Source organism: Malaclemys terrapin, chromosome 4 (genome assembly GCF_027887155.1).
Source record: "Malaclemys terrapin pileata isolate rMalTer1 chromosome 4, rMalTer1.hap1, whole genome shotgun sequence".
Lineage (NCBI taxonomy): Eukaryota > Metazoa > Chordata > Testudines > Emydidae > Malaclemys > Malaclemys terrapin.
In genome coordinates this window covers 42518908-42538418 of record NC_071508.1, presented here as the reverse complement: position 1 = coordinate 42538418, position 19511 = coordinate 42518908, and the positions used below count along the sequence as shown (strand labels likewise).

The 19511-nt window shown below is 43.4% G+C and overlaps 1 protein-coding gene across 8 annotated transcripts in view; it reads right to left on the bottom strand.

Moving 5' to 3' along the window:
- Window positions 1-19511, bottom strand: part of TSPAN4 (tetraspanin 4) — a 712007-nt gene that overhangs the window by 55796 nt on the left and 636700 nt on the right. For all 8 annotated transcript variants that reach the window (XM_054025356.1, XM_054025357.1, XM_054025359.1 and 5 more), the window contains one exon: window positions 18334-18408. In XM_054025356.1, coding sequence (XP_053881331.1) covers window positions 18334-18408 — 75 coding nt within the window. The remainder of the gene's footprint in view (window positions 1-18333; window positions 18409-19511) is intronic.

Here is a 19511-nt window from a genome sequence, read left to right as displayed (position 1 = left end):
ATTAAAAATTCGCACACACCTGTTGTGCCCATAAATGAGAGCATTTGCACACACAAATACACATGGCGGTGCATCTAATTTTTCATCTGCAAATATGGTTACCTAGTTAGTACATGCAAATAAAAAAGGGCAAAACTGATGTATGGAAAGGGTTCAGGGTCTGCCTTTATTTTAAAGTAGTGTTAGGACAACTAAAGTACTTGCCCAAGCAGGGCCGGCTCTACTGTTTTTGCCACCCCAAGCAGTGCGCCGAATTGCCGCCGCGGACGGCGAGGGAAGTCGGTGTGCCGTTAGGGCAGCACGTGCGTTTCCGCGGTGGCAGCAATTTGGCAGCAGCTTCTACGTTCAGCCGGAAGACAGAAGCCGCCGAATTGCCGCCGCAGGCAGCTGAACCTAGAAGCTGCCGCCAAATTGCCGCCATTGCGGAAACGCGCGTGCCACCCTAACGGCACACAGACTGCCCCCGCTGTCCATGGCAGCAATTCGGCGTGCTGCTTGGAGCGCAAAAACACGCGGACTGCCGCCCCAAGCACCTGCTTGGAATGTTGGTGCCTGGAGCTGGCCCTGTGCCCAACTTTATAACAGTAGTGGGGGCTTCCACTCACAATCATTAATTCTTCTAATAAATACTGTTATAGAGTTTTCAGCATTCTACAATGCTATTAATGCTTTTCTCCATGTTAAATCATTTTAGCATGGGGATTGTGATATTAACACTACTTTATATTGCTGCCTTCAACAATTCTCCTTATTGTAATATACAAAATAAACAAAGGCTTTTGGGATTCCGTTATAGGTTCATTTTTATCTCAAAGCAAAGGCTGTGCAAGATTTGTGGCTTCAGACTCATAACTGGTGATAAGCTTCCCCCTCTCTCCTTGTCCCAAACTAAATATATAAAGAGAGACTTTAACAAAATTAATTGCAATATTCACCATGCATGAATTTCAATGCTCATGTAATTCATTTTCCTGCGGCGTAGAGGATCTCTTGCTGCCAAGGTTACGGGATTCATGAGCATATCCACTCAGGCCTAATGGGGAATAAGTAAAGAATCACTCCTCTCACTGGGAGCTGGTTTTTAATCGCACAAAATTACTTGTGCTGTCGGTCCACGTTCCTACCGATGTAGGGACATTAATGTAACAACTGCTGCATTTAGCATTCTGAACAATCATTTCTAACTTTCACTATTTTTTTTTAATCATGAAAAAATAAGAAAACTGGAATCTTCATTCCCAGCATAGGATAGCTCTTACCCTAGTCTGACTCCACTAAGCTCCACCCCGTTTCCTCAGCCTACCCAGATGCAGGGTTCAGGTATGATGTGGGGAGGCAACCCCTGCTCTCTGGGATGATGTGGGGTGGAAGCGGGTGGAACCTATCCTTGAGCCCCACTCCATTATCCACTGGCTAAAGCAGCTGGCCACATACGAGGGGGAAGTGAGCTGCATTCTTTAATGGGTGGCAGTAACTTGCCTCTGCAGAATAAGAGGGGAACAGAGAAGGCATTATGACTGATTGGCCATACCTGCCCAGTGCTAGACTCAGTCTAGCCATTGGTCTATTACTGTAAACCCACTGAAGTTCCACATTTAAATACTCTAAATATTTCTTACATTAAATAGCTTTTACACATACAAAATTTTAAAAGATCAATCCTGGGTTCCTCATCATCCATCCATCATGCATTAAAACTCCAAACCCCTCCTTTTAATGCATCTCCTCCCCTGTTCAGAACTTCGAGGGAATCCAGATAGGCTTCAGAGCGATTTGTTTTGTTTCCTCTCTCCCTCCACAACTTTCTGGCCTCTTTTATAGGCTAAGGAAAGTAATTCTCATGTGCAGTAGTGGTGCTGTAACCACTCTACTTCACTTGATAGTCATCTCACCCATACCACTTGTGAGATGACAGCCTCACACCATATGAATCTCTATCCTAGACTGTGTGTATGTGTGTGTGTGTGTAGAAAAGGGAACCCCACTCCCCGCCTATCTGTTTCTGGAGCTATACATTTAAATTTGTGAGCCCTTTGGGTGGTAGAAAGTAGGTCCACTGGAAGTAGGGACAACTCTACATCTACCCTTCCATGCTCCTTGGCCCATGAGCCAGGACAGTCAGTGGAATCAGTGCAGTTAATCTCTCCACCTTTCCAATTTGCCAATATACAACCTATGCACATCCATTATTTTGAGAAAGGGCATAAACTGGACAGGAATCTTCTGCTCTAGTACTTGGATTTTCTGGTGGGCGGGAAGACAATCAGTTTTCAACATTCTGAGTATAATTCACCTCTGGTTCCCCGCTTGCTACCTACTTTTATAAATCTGTCTTGTAAAATGGAGTCCTTTACTTTACTCTTTTATTCTGCTTGGAATGGAGGACAAGTAACTCCTCAAGCACTGAGTGCACCATTAGTTTATGAGAATTCAAGAAACTCACAAGTAAAGTGATCCAAAACCAATATATTAACCACCATGACTGCATTTTTCTTCGGAACTTCCCCTACACACACACACACACACTCTCTCTCTCTATGGGGAGTGCTGAAAGGCTTACTACTGTGGCTATTGATCACTGACCCACAAAAGGGGATCCATTAAGATGTTTTTGTTTAGAAAGGGAGCCTCCTTGAGATTCATCCTGACTCCAAGAAATCTTTCCTCAAGCAGTTTAGTCCTGCCAGATGGAATGGAAGAAAGATGGTGCTCAGATGCAAGAGTGATGGGTATCATGTAAGAACCTCAACCAAGATTTTCAAAAGCAATGGGTGATTTGGGATGCCCAACTACAGGAGGCCTAATTTTCAGAAAGTAGTAAGCACCTATCCTCTGAAAAAATCAGGCCTCTCTAACGTGTGTCAAGTTGGACACCTAAAAAGTGTAGCAACCAAAATTACTAAGCACTTGAAAAAAAATCTTGGGTATAGATAGATAATTGTTCAGCCCTCCAAAATCTCCCTACTCCCATCGAGACTTGATTCCACTCTTCACTTTTTACATCTTTTTTGTAGCTAGCACTTACTCATTTAAAATGGCACCACTTAATTGGCCTCAGTACAGACTAGCCTTTATAAATTTCTAATTCTCGCCTGCCCACTGTATAGCTAGATTCAAACAGTTTAAGATTTCTGCTTTCCTCTTTGCTAGCTGATCACTGCTTCAGGGACTTTAGGTGTTTTAGCAAAGCCTGAGTCTCGTTCAGAGGAATGAAAGGTTCTTTAAACCGCCTTTACAGCTCTGAAGCAAATGGAGAGTGGGTGTGGCCTCTGGTGCAGGTTAGATCAGCCTCAGGAGCCACACAGTCATTCTGGCAGCTCTATACGACACAGGGAAACCCCTTACCGTGGGGGTACACCTCAGGAGCTGGTTCCCCAGGCTATGTGTTCACCTTACAGTGCTGCAGCATTGCACAGGGGCCAGAGCAGAACACAGAATCTGGATCCAGAGCATGGATCTATATGGCCACAGACCCAAAGAGTGGGAGCAAGTGAGCCATGTTCCCCATACCTAGCAGTCGCTAAATACAGCTAGTTTCTGGCAGTATAAGGCCAAACCAATGTATCCACATTGTAAATGAAAATTCAAAAAACAATGTGTGTGCGCAGAGGGAATAGATAAAACCCTCCAATACCAGGAGCAGATCTTTGGCCCTTTGGAGAGCTGAAGGCATGAACCTTCCCTTGTAATGCATAAAGTAGGGTAGTAAAAGGAGCAGCGAGAGTACAGCTGGGAAAAACAACCCACACAGAGTCCAGAGAAAAGCCTATAATCACTGCAAACCCATGACATACAATAGGAACATTCTGCCATTGGAATTTTTTTTTTTTTTGCCTCTATAGTCCCTAAATAAAAGGTATGAATCGAAACTTACACTGTGGTTTTTTTTCCTGTAGCAGCCAGAGTTCAAACAACTTTTCAGCAGATTGCAGCTTCCAACAAGAAGAGCATGGTGCTAGATTAAGATCAGACACAACCAGACAAAATATAGTAATTTGGGCTCCTTTGCAAAGTCATTGCTGACCTGAATTGGTCACAGTGCTGCTCCCACAAGCACTGAATACTTGCAATGGTGATAAAACCCTTCTCTCCTCACCAAAGGAACCATACACAACAAAACTAGAGTCTCATAACAAGAGCATTTCACTTAGCTGGCTGTGAAATACTGGATTTGACTTCTAACTTTAAACAGCCTATTTAAAGACAACAGCATTTACCTAAAGAAGGAAAAAGAGAGGCCCGAGTAACTAACTCACAGGAAAGCTAGAATGGTACTTTCCTACTCAAATCATCTTTCCACACTGCAGAGCCACTGAAACAGATCGAAATACAGCATTTCTACCTCCTGGTGACAAAGGAAACAGAGGAACAGGTGACTCGGTCTTTGCTGCACACAATGCTTGCAGCAGTACCATAAACTTGGATCCTCTAACGTCGTAATACACAGTCCTTCGTGCTAGTTCACAGAGAAGGTGGAAGAGGGTTTGTGAGTGGGAGAGAGACACTAAGAAGTCAATCACAAGTGGAAAAATCTTTGCTCCTTGGAAGTCAATGGAAAAACACTCATTGACTTCAATGGGCCAGGATTTAATTCAGATGTAGTGCAGCCCCGCGCACCCACATTCATGTTCCCTGGTAACTGTTGCCGGAGGATGTTCTAAAATGGACACCATAGAACTGGTGTAATATCCTGAGGCACAGAGCCACTCTGCTGTCCTGGCCCTATTTACGGGATTGTCTCTTACATATAAACTGACACTTGGAGGCGGGGGAGAGGGGAGACTTATGATCGGCTATCAGAAAAGCAATCCTCGCTCGCTGCTCAGTGCTCATCTGTGATAACAACAGTCATTATGAAAAGGTTGCCTCTGCTGCTTGTATATAAATCAGTGTCAAACACAGCTCTAACCTCCAGAGACAATGAGCCAGCTTTCCATTGAGCGCAGCCTGCCATGTGAATTAGCACATGACTGCTGAATGGCCAGTATTGTTGGTGTTAGCAGCAGGAGCAGCCCACTGACATTTACTTAAATACCAGGTGATCTTTTCAACAGATTTGGAGGTTTGTGACACATTTTCCTCCTGCTTTCCTGAGTGCCCCCTTCCAAAGAGAAAATCAATTTCCTTCTTTCCTCAAGCTGTCTGACCTTGAAAAGCTCATTGCTTTACTTTGTTGGAATAGACTGAGCTGATCTTCTGCCAATTCTAATTTATCAAGAAGAAGGTGAAAGGAAACAGCAGGAATTTTTTTTTTTTGGTGTTGCATAAAGAATAATGTTGCTTTTTCTCCTAGCTTTTCAATATTCTGTAAGCACTTTTGGTTAATTCAAGTGTTGTTGTAACTCTTTTGGTGCCAAATCTTTGAAGGAAAGACTAATGGGTTAAGTGAAGGATCTAAATAACATGTTTCCCAGTCATAAGATCTTTTCTTTTCTGTGTTTCAGGACTTGAACTTTCATTGATCTCTGGAGGAAAACTTTTCAATTGTTCTTTGCTTTAGGTGAACAGTATGTAATCACATGCTCGGTCTTCACCATTGGAGATCACTGATCAGCAAGTATTGCTGGGCTATGATGCTTATTTTCAATACGACTCACTGGGTCCAGGATCTCAACTGAATTAAAGTAACTTGCCCATATTATATACCCTCAAAATTTGCCTAATGTATCTTAGTGGCTCCAATCCCTACACATATACTTGGTCCAGCTACCTCTGCTCTCCAGCTACTTTGCTTCCCAGCAATAGTGAAGCCAGGTTTTGAAATTGGTGGAGCCAGGGAGAGCGATGGATCATCGGTGGTACTACCTTCAATTATAGCTTTAATTAAACCTGGCTTGAAAAGGCACTACACATACATCTAAAGGATGCTGGTAGGGGACCGGGGTCACCACCCCTACCCACCTATTAGCTCCATCACTGCTTCCAAGCATTTTACAGGGCTGGTATCTATAGCACTGTAGGATGTCCTCCATGATACCTTTGACACCAATGGCAAGGACTCAAGGCACATACATAGGAAGGAAAAGCAGATCTCACAGTGTGGTTATATGCATGATCTGGTGTTTGTAAGAGAAACACCAGGGAGGGAGGGATAGCTCAGTGGTTTGAGCATTGGCCTGCTAAACCCAGGATTGTGAGTTCAGCCCTTGAGGGGACCACTTGGGGATCTGGGGCAAAATCAGTACTTGGTCCTGCTAGTGAAGGCAGGGGGCTGGACTCAATGACCTTTCAAGGTCCCTTCCAGTTCTAGGAGATGGGATATCTCCATTAATTATTATTATAACACAGTATGTCCTTTTACGTGCAAAATGGGGTTTCAATGACAGAAGTCCCTCACCATGCTCTAGGTTGTCTGGATTCTAATCCTAGAGCTCAAACAAATCAGCTATTACCTATTAGGAGGATGATCTGACACTTCTGCCTGTCAGTTTCCAAACCAGTTAATAAAGAGAGATGCATGACCAACAATTTCAGCTACATCACTGCTGAGTTAAATAAAAGGGAGAAGATGAAGAACTTCATCTGCAAATTTTATCTCATAAAGTGGTCTATTCCCAACATTATTTTCAATGGCAGCTGGCAAATCTAAGATGAAGGGTGTAGCCCATTGGCCAGCCTATAGTCAGATAACGTGACAAGTCATTTTCTTTCCTCTTTTGTATATGTAAAAAATGCTAAACATTTAGTTTACTGTCAACTTAAGTTGTCTAAAATACATATTGACACTACAAAAATGTTCTTAGAAAGAATAAAAAAAAGGTGCTGTCTGTTTCAATATACCGCCCCAGTCATTCCTTTACATTTGCCGCAGTTTGATTTTACATGGCTTGTTCTGCCTTCGTTATTTATTGATTATATCAGCCCTTGAAATCTCTTTTCCTTTCAGCTGCTCTTCTCTTTTTGAGACAGAATCCTGGGGGCAGGGGCGGCAGCAGCATATACTAATCGTCAGAGCAGAGTCTGGGCAGAAGGAGCTATGGGGCTAAATCAGCACCTAAAATCAGCATAGCTCAACTGCATAAGCTGGTGGTGTGCTACTGACTTCAACCAGGTGACGAGCCAGCCCATTGCCCTCTACCCAGAGACTTGAACTGGCTTCCTGAATGACCATGGATGAGTCACTTAGAGCTTGACCCTAGAAGATGCTGAGTGCCTCCTGAGAGGTGCTGGGAGCTCTCAATTCCCATTGACTTTACTGGGAGTCAGTACTTCTCAGGCGCCACTGTGCACCTCACAGGATCAAGCCCTTTATATCTCTCTGCCTCATTTTCTCCATCTGTAAAATAGGAGCAGATCTACTTTTCCACCCTTTGAAATGTAATTTGAGATCCTTGGATGAAAGCTGTACAAAATATTAATTATTAATATTTTCATATTGCAGCAGCATCCTTGAGAGAAGCCAACTGAAGAGATAGGGCATGAAACAGCAGAGGTCACCTGTCTTTGAAAAAGCATCTATTGCAAAAGCTCCAGTTCAGGCTACAAGCCTGGGAAACAGCTGATCTAATTATGAAAAAGCTTCCCATGACAAAAAATAGGAAGATGTGCTCCACTCCCTCGATTGTGCGTTACATGGGCACTCAGCTAGCAAGAAGGCTGCAGAGGTGATTTACCCTCTGCTGTATGATACCTGAATGGTACCAAATCATTTAAAAGAAAAGTCAGAAGTAAAATTTCATATTCCCGAAAGTAAGGGACTGGGTCATACCGATTTGAGCCAGGCATAGTGCAGATAGCAACCATGAAGGATTTCCCCATACAGTTCTGTAAATGAATTTCCAGCCTCCCAGCTTAGTAGTCCAGCCCTGGGCCACTCCTGAGTGGAAGCTCTATGCAGGGGGGGCTCCAGGCACCAGCGCAGCAAGCACGTGCCTGGGGAGGCAAGCCGCAGGGGGCAGCCTGCCGGATGCTGTGAGGGCAGCCGTCAGGCTGCCTTCAGTGGCATGCCTGCGGGAGGTCTGCCAGTCCCACAGCTTTGGCGGTAATTCGGCAGCGGGGATGCTGAAGGCGTGGCACCGGCGGACCTACCGCAGGCATGCCACCGAATCCGCGTGGCCAGCGGACTGCCCGGAGGCGCGACGCCGAAAGCCGCCTGACAGCCGTGCTTGGGGAGGCAAAAACCATAGAGCTTCTCCTGGCTCTATGCCAAATTGTGTGATGGTTTTGCAATATGGATAAATATCCAGTGGTGACAGTGACAAGACACACCACGCTCACCTTCACTTGTGAATGTACAATGGGTCTGTTAAGGTAACAGACCACTGAAGTAGCTAACCCTCACGCAGGTGGGTACTAGCATTTGGTGCGGAGTCATGCTTCCCTTTTATTGAGGAGAGCTGGATTTTATTTTATTATTTTTGCTAACGCTTTATTCTAAGATTCCATTAAGCTCTGAGCACCACAGTTCAGGCATTCCCATAGGGGAACCCTAATGCATTTTATATTCAGTTATTATTTTACTTTGCTTTTGAGGAATACCTAATTCAGAGTGTGCACTTAACTCTTGTCATCAGTACTTCGGTATCCCCCAATGACCAATGCTAACAGCATTTTGCAGCTGCACTTTCTTTCAGTTCCTGCTTTAACAAATGAATTAGAAGAAGTAAAGGATTTTTTTTTTGTGTTTGTTATTTCAAACACACAGGCAAGGATTTCCTCTGCCTCAAATAAAAGGTTAATACAGGGCTTCAAGACTCCAGGCAGGGAGCTGTTATAGAGGATGAAAGGGAAAATACAACCAATAGAGCTTTATAATTAATCAAAATTAATTGAATGCCACCAGATTCCCTATGGAATTAAATATTATACGATACATCCATTAGAGTGTCCAAAAGAATTCACCATGAGTAGAATTTCCTCAATGAGGTCCCAACCCAGCAAGGCAATTAAATCCATGAATTAACTTTAATGAGACTTAGGCACATGCTTAAAGTTAGGAACATGGTTTTAAGCATGTGCTTAAATATTTTGCTGCACTGGAGCCAAAATGAATTGGGTACAATTAGCTGCTTGTGACAATGCTGCTTCAACTCCTAAAATATGGTATCACCTTTGCAATACAAATAGCTTGATTAAGATAAATGGTGTTACCATGAAAAATAAACCACACACACACCCCTACCTGTCATTTCCATTTTAACTATCTCATCCTTTTAACACTATTCCGTGTCATTGAAGTATGTAAAGTGCTTGACCAAGGTCTAATACATCACCCTTATAACAGGCAATTAGCACAGAGAAATTTCTACAGAGGACAGAATACAGAATTCTTGCAAACGAACCTACTTACTAATGTAAGTTACTAACTGGTTATAACGGACACTTTCCAGACCTTTATGGCTATCAGTAGTGCTCTGAAATGAGGGAGTAAGTGCTAACAGCAAGATGAGGGCTACATGTTCAATCCACTCCTTTAAATGTAAAACAAAGCAGTTTTAACTGGGAAGTGCCATGTTAAGAAATATGCTGTCTGCTCAAGAACCATTCACACAGGTGTTAAAACCAGTATTACCTGAAATAGTTTTAAACATGGCATGTTACCACAGCAAAACCAGGCAGAAATACCTGAAGGAATTTATGATGACCCTGTTAGCTTTCATCCCAAGGGCTCCTGCTGCACACTGTCAAACTACCTCGGGCATTAACCACACTAGCATTTTTCTGAAATTCTCCCAGCATTGCATTATAATGAGTGTAGTCACCCCAGCTGTAGCAACAGTGGGAGGATTATTGCAGACAGCACTTCAGTGTCTTTACCACCATATCATCTAAATATGTTCAAATGGTATGGTGGTAAAAATGCCAGCAGGCACTAGCAACCAGTCTGCACTAGCAGTATCAATGGTGGAGTTGCAATAGTAAGAGCTTTTAAGAAAAATGCCAATGTGAAGAAAACCTGAGAAGGGCGTAGAAGGCCAGGTGCAGGTGGGTAAAGGCAGGGTAAAGGTGCGAAGCCAAAGGAATACTGCAGAGTGAACACCTAGCCACTCAGTTTTTCAGGATTTTCCAATGACTCTGGTGGGGGAGGGTTGAGGTCCATGTGCTGTGTCTGCTCCACAGTGAGACAAATCCTGTCCACCCCAACGGGATGGAGTTTTGAGTTTCTATTCTCAGAGTTCCCAAGTGTTTTCCAAGGCCATGTCTACATTACCAAGTTCTGTCGACAAAAGTGATGTTGATAGCCAAAATTTGACATCATAAAAATCAGAATCACATGTTCACACTCACTCCCTCTGTCGGCAGAGCACGTCCACAGTGGAAGCACCATCATTGACAGTGTGAGCAATGCACTGTGGGTACCTATCCAGCTCGACACTTTGTCGCTAAGCCTTGTGGAAAGGCAGAGAGGATCGCGGCACATTCTGGGACCGAGCTCAATGTCCCGTGATGTATTGTTTTCTGTCCCAGCACTCAGACTCATAGGTCAGAAGGGAACTGTGTTGTGCAGGAGGTCAGACTATTTGATCATAATGGTCTCTTCTGACTTTAAAGTCTATGAGTCTATGATCTTCTAGTCTGATCTCCTGCACAACACAGGCCACGTAATCTCACCCACACACTCCTGTAACAAACCCTGACCTATGTCTGAGCTATTGAAGTCCTCAACTTGTGGTTTAAAGACTTCAAGGTGCAGAGAATCCTCCAGCAAGTGACCCGTGCCCCACCATGCACAAGAAGGCGAAAACCCCCCAGGGCCTCTGCCAATCATCCCTGGAGGAAAACTCCTTCCTGACCCCAAATATGGCAATCAGCTAAACCCTGAGCATGTGGGCAAGACTCACCAGCCAGACTCCCAGGAAAGAATTCTCTGTAATAACTCAGATCCCACCCTATCTAGTGTCCCATCACAGGCCATTGGGCATATTTACTGCTAATAGTCAAAGATCAATTAATTGCCAAAATTAGGCTATCCCATTATACCATCCCTTCCATAAACTTATCAAGCTTAGTCTTGAAGCCAGATATGTCTTTTGCCTCCACTGCTCCCCTTGGAAGGCTATTCCAGAACTTCACTCCTCTGATGGTTAGAAACCTCTATCTAATTTCAAGTCTAAACTTCCTGATGGCAAGTTTATATCCATTTGTTATTGTGTCCACATTGGTACTGAGCTTAAATAACTCCTCTCCCTCCCTGGTATTTATCCCTCTGATATATTTATAGAGAGCAATCATATCTCCCCTCAGCCTTCTTTTGGTTAGGCTAAACAATCGGAGCTCTTTGAGTCTCAATGGGTTTTCTTTCCCAGAATTTTTGCAACGGCCCTTCTTTGTGGTGCACCCTAGTATCTTTGTGAGAAGGGATGGATCCTGCAGTGCTCTCCTATGCTCTGTTAACTGTCATGAAGACATTGTGGATAGCAGTGCAGTTAATCTTGAAGTTCCTACCCGAAGAAGACTCCCAGGCGCCCGACATGATGCGTTATATGGATAGGAGCAACTTTAGATTGCTTTTGGCATTCACAGAACAGCTGCATAGGGTAGGACATCACTTTTGGGCTTGGGAAACAAGCACTGAATGGTGGGATCATATCGTCATGCAGGTCTGGGATGAAGAGCAGTGACTACAGAACTTTTGGATGCGGAAAGCCATCTTCCTGGAACCGTGTGTGGAGCTCACCCCAACACTGCAGTGCAAGGACACCAGAATGAGAGCTGCCCTATCGGTGGAGAAGCATGTGGCAATCGCTGTGTGGAAGCTGGCGAATCCAGCCTGCTACCAGTTGGTTGCGAATCAATTTGGAGTAGGGAAGTTGACTGTTGGGGCTGCATTAATGCAAGTATGCAGGGCAGTAAATCGCATCCTGCTACAAAGGACCGTGACTGTGGGAAATGTGCGTGAAATAGTGGACGGTTTTACAGAAATGGGTTTTCCTAACTGTGGGGCGCGCCTCATGAGGAAGAGAGCACACACTCTTTGCAAGGGTCGTGGCACAGCATACTAGGAAAAAAATTCTAAAATTCTTCCACACTTTTCACAGGCAGGGGTCATTCTAGCAGACATCTCACTGCTAAGGGTAAGCAAGGAAGCGAGGGCACATTTACCCCATGCTTGTGGCTTCTGCCCTGCTCCCTATGCTGCTTGCCTATGTGCTGCTTTGGTCCCTGCACAGGTGATTGCCGAATGGCATGGGAAAGTTTCCTACAAGGGGAAAGGAACAAAGCAGCTCTGCCAAGGAACCTGGGGCAGAGGATTGCTGAGTACCTCCAGGAAAGTTTCCTGGAGATCTCTCTGGAGGATTCCCGTGAGATCTTGGCATGCATCAACATCCTGTTCTGCCATACTGATTAGCTACACGGGGAAATGTCCAGCTCACAGAATCACAGCCAGCCTCCCACATTTCTAGACCTTGAACTCACCTCCACACTACACAAACCACAGCCATTTAATAGGCTTCTCCTCTTCTGCTTCTTGCTCACCAGAAAGCAACTGCTGAGACTGGCTAGATACCTCTGGAATGGAGAACAGTTCCTGGCTGCCTGCCCCACTGGGTGACCCTGCTGGAAGCTCCACATCGTCATCTAACTCCACCTTTTCATCAATAACTTCATCCTCTGGGTTAGGTCCTTTTTCCACCGCCTCCAGGCCTGCCAAAGTATCCATGGGGCTCTTGGTGGTGGAGTCGCCACCAAGGATAGCGCCCAGCTCCTTATAGAATTGGCAGGCCTTAGGTGAAGCACCAGAGCGACGGTTTGCCTCCCTCGCCTTATGGTACGCCTGCCTCAGCTCCTTTATCTTCACTCTGCACTGCAGCATGTCCCAATCATAGCCCTTTTCGCACAAGCCTCAAAAAATGTGCCCACAGGTATCCCAATTCCTACAGCTCAAGCGCAGCTGGGACTGCACAGCTTCCTCTCCCCATAAACTGATCAGATCCAACAGCTCAACAGTGGGCCAAGTGGAAGAAAGTTTGGTGCTATATGTTAATTTCTTTCATCAGACTGTGAACCCCTTCCTCATACTGGTGAGCAGCTGGGTACACAGAGACTATTCCCGGGAGTAACTCCCAGGAATTCATCAGTGTAAATAAGAGATTCACAATCTGGCCCTTTGCTAATAAAGCCAAACTCCAAGGAGGAGGTGACTGTGGCCTCTACATAGTATATTTGAGAGCAGGTTGGTAAAGGCATCTGCTCACATTAATCTACTCCACAGGTGTGTAGCAGAGATTAGGTAACACATATGCACATGCTTACCTGTGCTGGTAATGTTCAACACAGCTAATGGTGTCAGGATTCTAGGTGGCAATTTTCAATGGGTTTTAAGGGAGCCAAGTGTCCAATTCCCACTGAAAATCCCAGTCCTAACCCTCAATTTCCAATGGCACTAACTGCTCCCATAATCAACCCCACCCCTCTTCAAAGAGCCTTCACTGTTTCTATTCCTTAAACTGCCTGGTATTATTTTAGTCTGTCATTTAAAAATAACTAAGTTAATGTTTATTTATGCTTTTCCATTTATGGGTGCTAAATAGCAGGAGTACATACTACTACCTATAAATCAGAAAAGGGGGACATGTGAATTAACAAACATACTGAAAAATGATCTTCATAGTTACAGAAGACAGTAAATCTAGACTTTTTTCTGTGCCTCTGGGAAAACAGTCATAATAAAAATAAAGACAGATGTTAAAAACAGAGGGACTGAAAAGTTATTACTGGTACATCACCATGCACCTTATTTGCATCGCTTATATTCTTAAAGGGCCCAAACCTGTGAAGTGCTGAGCTCAACTGGAAGTTCATGGGGTTCAGCAACCAGAAGCAGCTCAATACTTCGTAGGATTGAGCCCCAATGCTTTGCTTTTGTCAGTGTAAAATTGAGCTTAACCTCTTCATTATTGCCTCTTAGAATACCTAAGCAGCCACACATCATAAAAGCTAACTCATAAAAAAATGGCCTGAATATGTATCCTGGGTCAAGTGCTAGTCTGTGCCGACGGAAGCACAATGAACAAATAGTAAGGGCCAAATTCAACCCATATGTCAGTGGACATACCTCCTCTGATGTTAGTGGTGTTTGGGCTGCTTCCCCAGGGCTGAATTGAGCATTCGTGCTACAGAAGTGGCAATAATGGGAATAGGAATTCTCTTGATAGCAGCAGCTGCACACACAACCTGCTCCATTTGGACAGATTATTCTTGCCCCAGGGCAAAACTAAACTGCACGATGTGTATGTGCATGTGTTTGTGCATGCACAGATGTCATTGCCAGCTCAGGGATTTATATACCCAAACATAAGGCGCACTCTCTGTCATGCCACCCCAAAACACACCTCTGTTACTACTGTGCAGGGCCCCTGGATCAACCTCTTTACTGCTTTTGAAGGACCCAGAATCAGAGGGAAGAGTTTCACCTCTCTTTCCCCACACTACAGCCAGTCCCGTCCCCCCAGCTGGCACCTATACGCAACATTCCACTAGGTCTGCAGCACTCAAAGGGTAAGTTATGGAGGGTGAGTGGCAAGGACATCAAGAGGAATGGCGTGCAGAAAGTGAGCTCAGACTACAAAAGAGAGATCCGCAGTGCAGCTGTGAGACGCTACTCTCATTCCCCTTTCATTCCAATGCTAAGTATTGATGGGTTGTTCTCCGAGCGTCTCTCACTTTAGAACGAGGAGTACTTGTGGCACCTTAGAGACTCACAAATTTGGGTTTTAGCCCACGAAAGCTTACGCCCAGATAAATTTGTGAGTCTCTAAGGTGCCACAAGGACTTCTCGTTCTTTTTGCTGATACAGACTAACACGGCTACCACTCTAAAACTTCTCACTTTAGAGTGTCACCTCAAGAGCAGTTCGTGGAGAGGACCATAAAGCAAAGCAGAATGCTTCTCTCACCCAACCTGAGATTGAGACAAGCTTTCACACATGGGGTGGGGGGAAGCAATCCATTCTAATGCATGAGCAACGCTCAATAATTCATTACTCAGAGAAGCATCTTTTAGTAAGAATGGAAACAAACATAAATTTCTGAGTACCACCCCCTCTGTCCTGACTAATAAGAATAGCCCAGTCTGAGTGGATGGGGAGTTTCCAGGGAGTTGTTTTGCTCATCTGCATAGCAGCATTCTCTTCCAGAGCAAAAGGAGCGGCAGTTCTTTTCCCAAAACAGAAAAAACAAAACAAAAAAACCTGATAAGTGATTGACTGTAAAATAAACAAACAAATAAAAAATATTTTAAAAAATGCTGGTGCTATAGAGTAGTTAACATGCTGTTAAAGTGAGTGTCATGGTGATTTACATAGAAATAGTCTACTTTGCAGCCCAAGAGACAACTGTAAGTTAGTGTAAACGTGTATCCAGATGCATAGTCACTCCCTCGCTAATCCTGCGCTGCACTCTCTAGTTTATCATTGTGCACATTCTGCAGCAGAAGGAATGAAAAAGAGGCATCGGTCTGTAGAAGTACACTATTAAATCAACCACTGAAAACAGACCTGAAATCAGCTCAGCCTTTTAACTTTTCTGTAGCTTTTTATTTTCTTTTAGTCTTGTGGTTAAGGCAAAGCATTGGTTTCTAGTCCTAGTGCTGATACCGTCTTCCTTTGCAGCCCTGGGCAAGTCCCTTAACCTCGCTGCTTCAGTCTCCCAATCTGAGTGGGGATAGTAGTACTGCCCTACTTCACAGAGTGCTATGAGGATTAATTAATGTCTGTAATAAGGGAGTAGAGTATTGGCCTCATGAACTTTACACTGCCAAAGAAGCAAGGGGTGAAGGAGGGCTGTTGGGGATCCTGTTCCTTCTCTGTTTAGCCTCCTCTTAAGCCAACTACAGGATATAATGATCATTCCCCATTTTATATTGGGAAGAATTTTATACACACACGTGTACCACTTACATACACACAGCCAATCAACAGCAGGCCTCTGGGTACTACAGAAACCTGTTGCTTTCTGAATATGTTTATTACACAGAAGCCTGTTGAGTCTGACTTATTTGTGATAAAGGCTTGAAAAGCTAATACTGTTTTCCTCTGATGTGCAGATGTTAGCATACAGTGTTCATTAAAAGATATTCCAACAAGCTGCATTAACTGGATAACCCCAGTGATTAGGCTCAAACTTCACTGATTTAGCCACATTTCTCACACCACTATGTATAACAATATTTTTATATTGTTCAGACCAGGAGGGCTGACATTACTCTCACCATGCTGTAGGGAAATATTAGTTTTAGACTGCTAATGTTTTATTTATTTTTAGTAAGCCTGGTATAGGGCAGAAACACAGGAAACACAACCCAGACAATGACCACTGATCCACCTAGTCTAGTATTCTAGTTTTAAAAGATTAAGGGATTATGATCATTTAGTCTGACTACCTGCATTGCACAGGCCATAAAAATCTCACCCAGTGATTCCTGAAGCAAGCCCAATAACTTGTGGTTGAACTAGATCATACATTTTAGAATGAGATTCGTTCTTGAGGTCAACCTTGTCATGGCTCCAGCACTGCTCTATACAAAATGATTCAAAGGAAAATGAGTTCCTTCCCCTCCTCATCAATAGCATAACCAAACAATGTTACAAATGTACAGGGCATGGGGAAATGGCGAATGGCATTCCTTCCTGACTCATGCTAGCAACCAATTTATGACCTGAAGAATAAGGATTATTATCCTTTGTAACTATTAACTCAGCCAGTGTAACAGCATTGAATGATTTATTAATGTAAACATACAATCCTTTTCCTTCCACCCACCCATATTTTACTAAACTATTCGCCTCAGGGAATTCTGTGGGTTGATTATATACAACATAAAAAGTGTTTCTTCTCTTCTGAACATGCTTTCTTTACATTTCAAGTACACCTCCTGTGCTTGTGTTAAGAGGAAAATGTGGTTGGCCTTCACTTTACCATTCATTATTTTATATACCTCTATCATCTCTCTTCTTAATATCGTCCCTTTCCCAAACTAAATCATGCTAGACTTTTTAATCCCTCTTCATATGAAAGTTCCCTCCCCCAGTGCTTCTAATCATTTTCATTACCTTTCTCTGAAATGAGGTGACCAAAACTCAATGCTGAATTCATGGTGAAGTCATTCCATCAATTTACATAATGGCATTATAAAATTCCCATACGACTCCCCTTCTTCTACAGCCAAATGTTGTATTTGCTTTTTGGAGTGCTGCTGGACATTCAGCAGATGCCTTCATTAAACTGTCCTCTGTGACGTGTACACCTTTCTCCTGAGAGGTCTCAATTAACTCAGAACCCATCCGCGTGCATGAGTAGTTTTAAGTTGTCCCTTCCAATGTAAATTATCTTGCAAGTCAATTCTGAGTTTTACTTGCCATGCTGTTGCCTAATAAACTAATTCTTTTAGGTCTTTTTGGAGAATCTCTCACAATCATCCACAATTTTTAGTCTTCTAAATAAGTTTGGGCCTTCCAATAAATGGCGGCTATCTTATTATTCACTATTCTACTCCTAATCCTAGAAGCACCTTGATATTAATGACTGTTTCTAAGAATGGAAAGACATTTATTCCTGCTCTTCACTTCTCAGCTCCTAAACAGTTTTTAATTCATGGCAGAATTTTATCATTCAACCTGCAGTTCCATAATAGTCTATTGTAAGAGATGTCAATAGAAGCCTACTGAACGCCTACAAATATTGAATCCAATGCTTCTTCTGGACTCCTTATTTTGTTATCTCTTTTCAAAAACCCTAGTGAGTTAGAGACATCCAGTTTATCCTTACAACAGCTGTGCTCTTTTGTGGTGGAAACACAGGAATTGCCATACTGGATCAGACCAGTGGTCCATCAAGCTAAAATCTGAACACAGGAAACGAAGGGCTCTTGTATTAACCCGTAACACTATCACTGTGGCAGTTAGCTGGAATTTCATTAGACTGTCCAGAGGTGCTCTCGGGAACAAGTTTGACAGATGGCAACCTATTTGTCTCTGCCTTTTACATCTCGGGCATCCAGACTTTCTAACAATCTCAAAGTCACTTCTGAATTGTAAACATAATAAAAAAAAACATTCAATTGCTATTAGCATCCACCTCTGAGGTACCTTTCTCTTTCCCATCCCTTCCCAGCTGAGCGTTCCCTTTTTTCCTAAATGGTGATTGCTTTGGTAATACCTCTGACCTTGACTTGTGCATGAGAGAGGGGGAGAGAGAACGCGTGCAAGAGAGAGACAAAACTCAAGCCCTGGAAATCTGTTTATGTATTCTGAGAGCACATCTTCAGAGAGGGGTGACTTGAGAAAGAGGGACGCATGATGTGCATGCCAAGGCGAGCACTTCGTGACTTATTTATAAAGGAAGGGGCATTAAAAAAACTGCTAAAGGAGAAAGAAGAGAGAAAAATCTGACTTACCTTGTCGGTGTAGACGAAGAACAGAATCACGATGGTGAGCTCCAGCAGGAATATAATTAACAGCATGATAAAAAACTGTCAAGAGAAGAGAGGACAGGGGAAGAAACAAAAACCCAGAAACATCAAAATCTGTTTCATCTTCCTCCAATAATTACATTCGGCAGGTCATGCATGAAAAGGGAGCTTTTGTTTTATGGACGGCAGGGTACAGAGTTACTGCAAGCGAGGTGTTTGCACCATGCAGCATTGGAAAGCACACAGTATGTCCAGACACACACACAGCCTGTTTCTGCTCCTACTAACTTCAGTGAGAGCAGGGGCTTTTGTTTGTTTGTTTGTTTGTTTTGTTTAACCAAATCTTTGCAGTTAATGAAATGGCTTGGATGTCTCTATTCTTCTCATTCCCTACAAGGTGCTTCCCTCTCTGGAACAAGGAAGCCACAGGTCACTCCATTATGGCTACTGGGAAAGTGAAAGGAACATTTAAATGTTTGCGTACAAAGTTAGTATGAAGCCTTCTTCAGGCTAGGTATAAAAAACGTCTCAAAAGTTTGAACTGGAAGGTGTCTCATTTATACTTATAGCATTTTTAAAAAATTGCTCAGTTTAGCTTCTTGGCTCTGAGGAAACATCCCATCTAATGCCAAAAATGGGATTTATAAAAGTACATAAATTCTTGGATTACGGATTTCAAGCAGGAGTCTCCAAAGGGCTCAGCTCTCATTGACTTCAGTGGGAACAGAGGTAGGCCAACACTGAGCATTTCTGAAAATCCCACCTTTCACATTTTGTGATGAGAAAAAAATGTTGCCATTCCAACTCTAGACAGGCTGTGGTGCAGTCATGGCAGAATGGCCCTGTAGAGTTAAGAGACTGAAGAGAGCTACTAACCTATCTTTGTCTATCTCCAAGGTTTCCCTGCAATAAACAGGTCTGATGCAAAGTCCATTGAAGTAGACAAAAAGACTCTTATTGATTTCGATGGGCTTTGGAACAGGCCCTAATTAACAGTTCATGGTGTTATAAAAAGAGGATTATTTAGAAATCACATAAAATCAGGAGAAGGACATAAGTTGCTCACAGGCTCCACTGCCCTCTACAAGTTCACACAGCTACCTACCTGCAAGACTAGAATTTGATAACTTTGATTGAATGTTTTGATTGAAACCTCAGTTTCA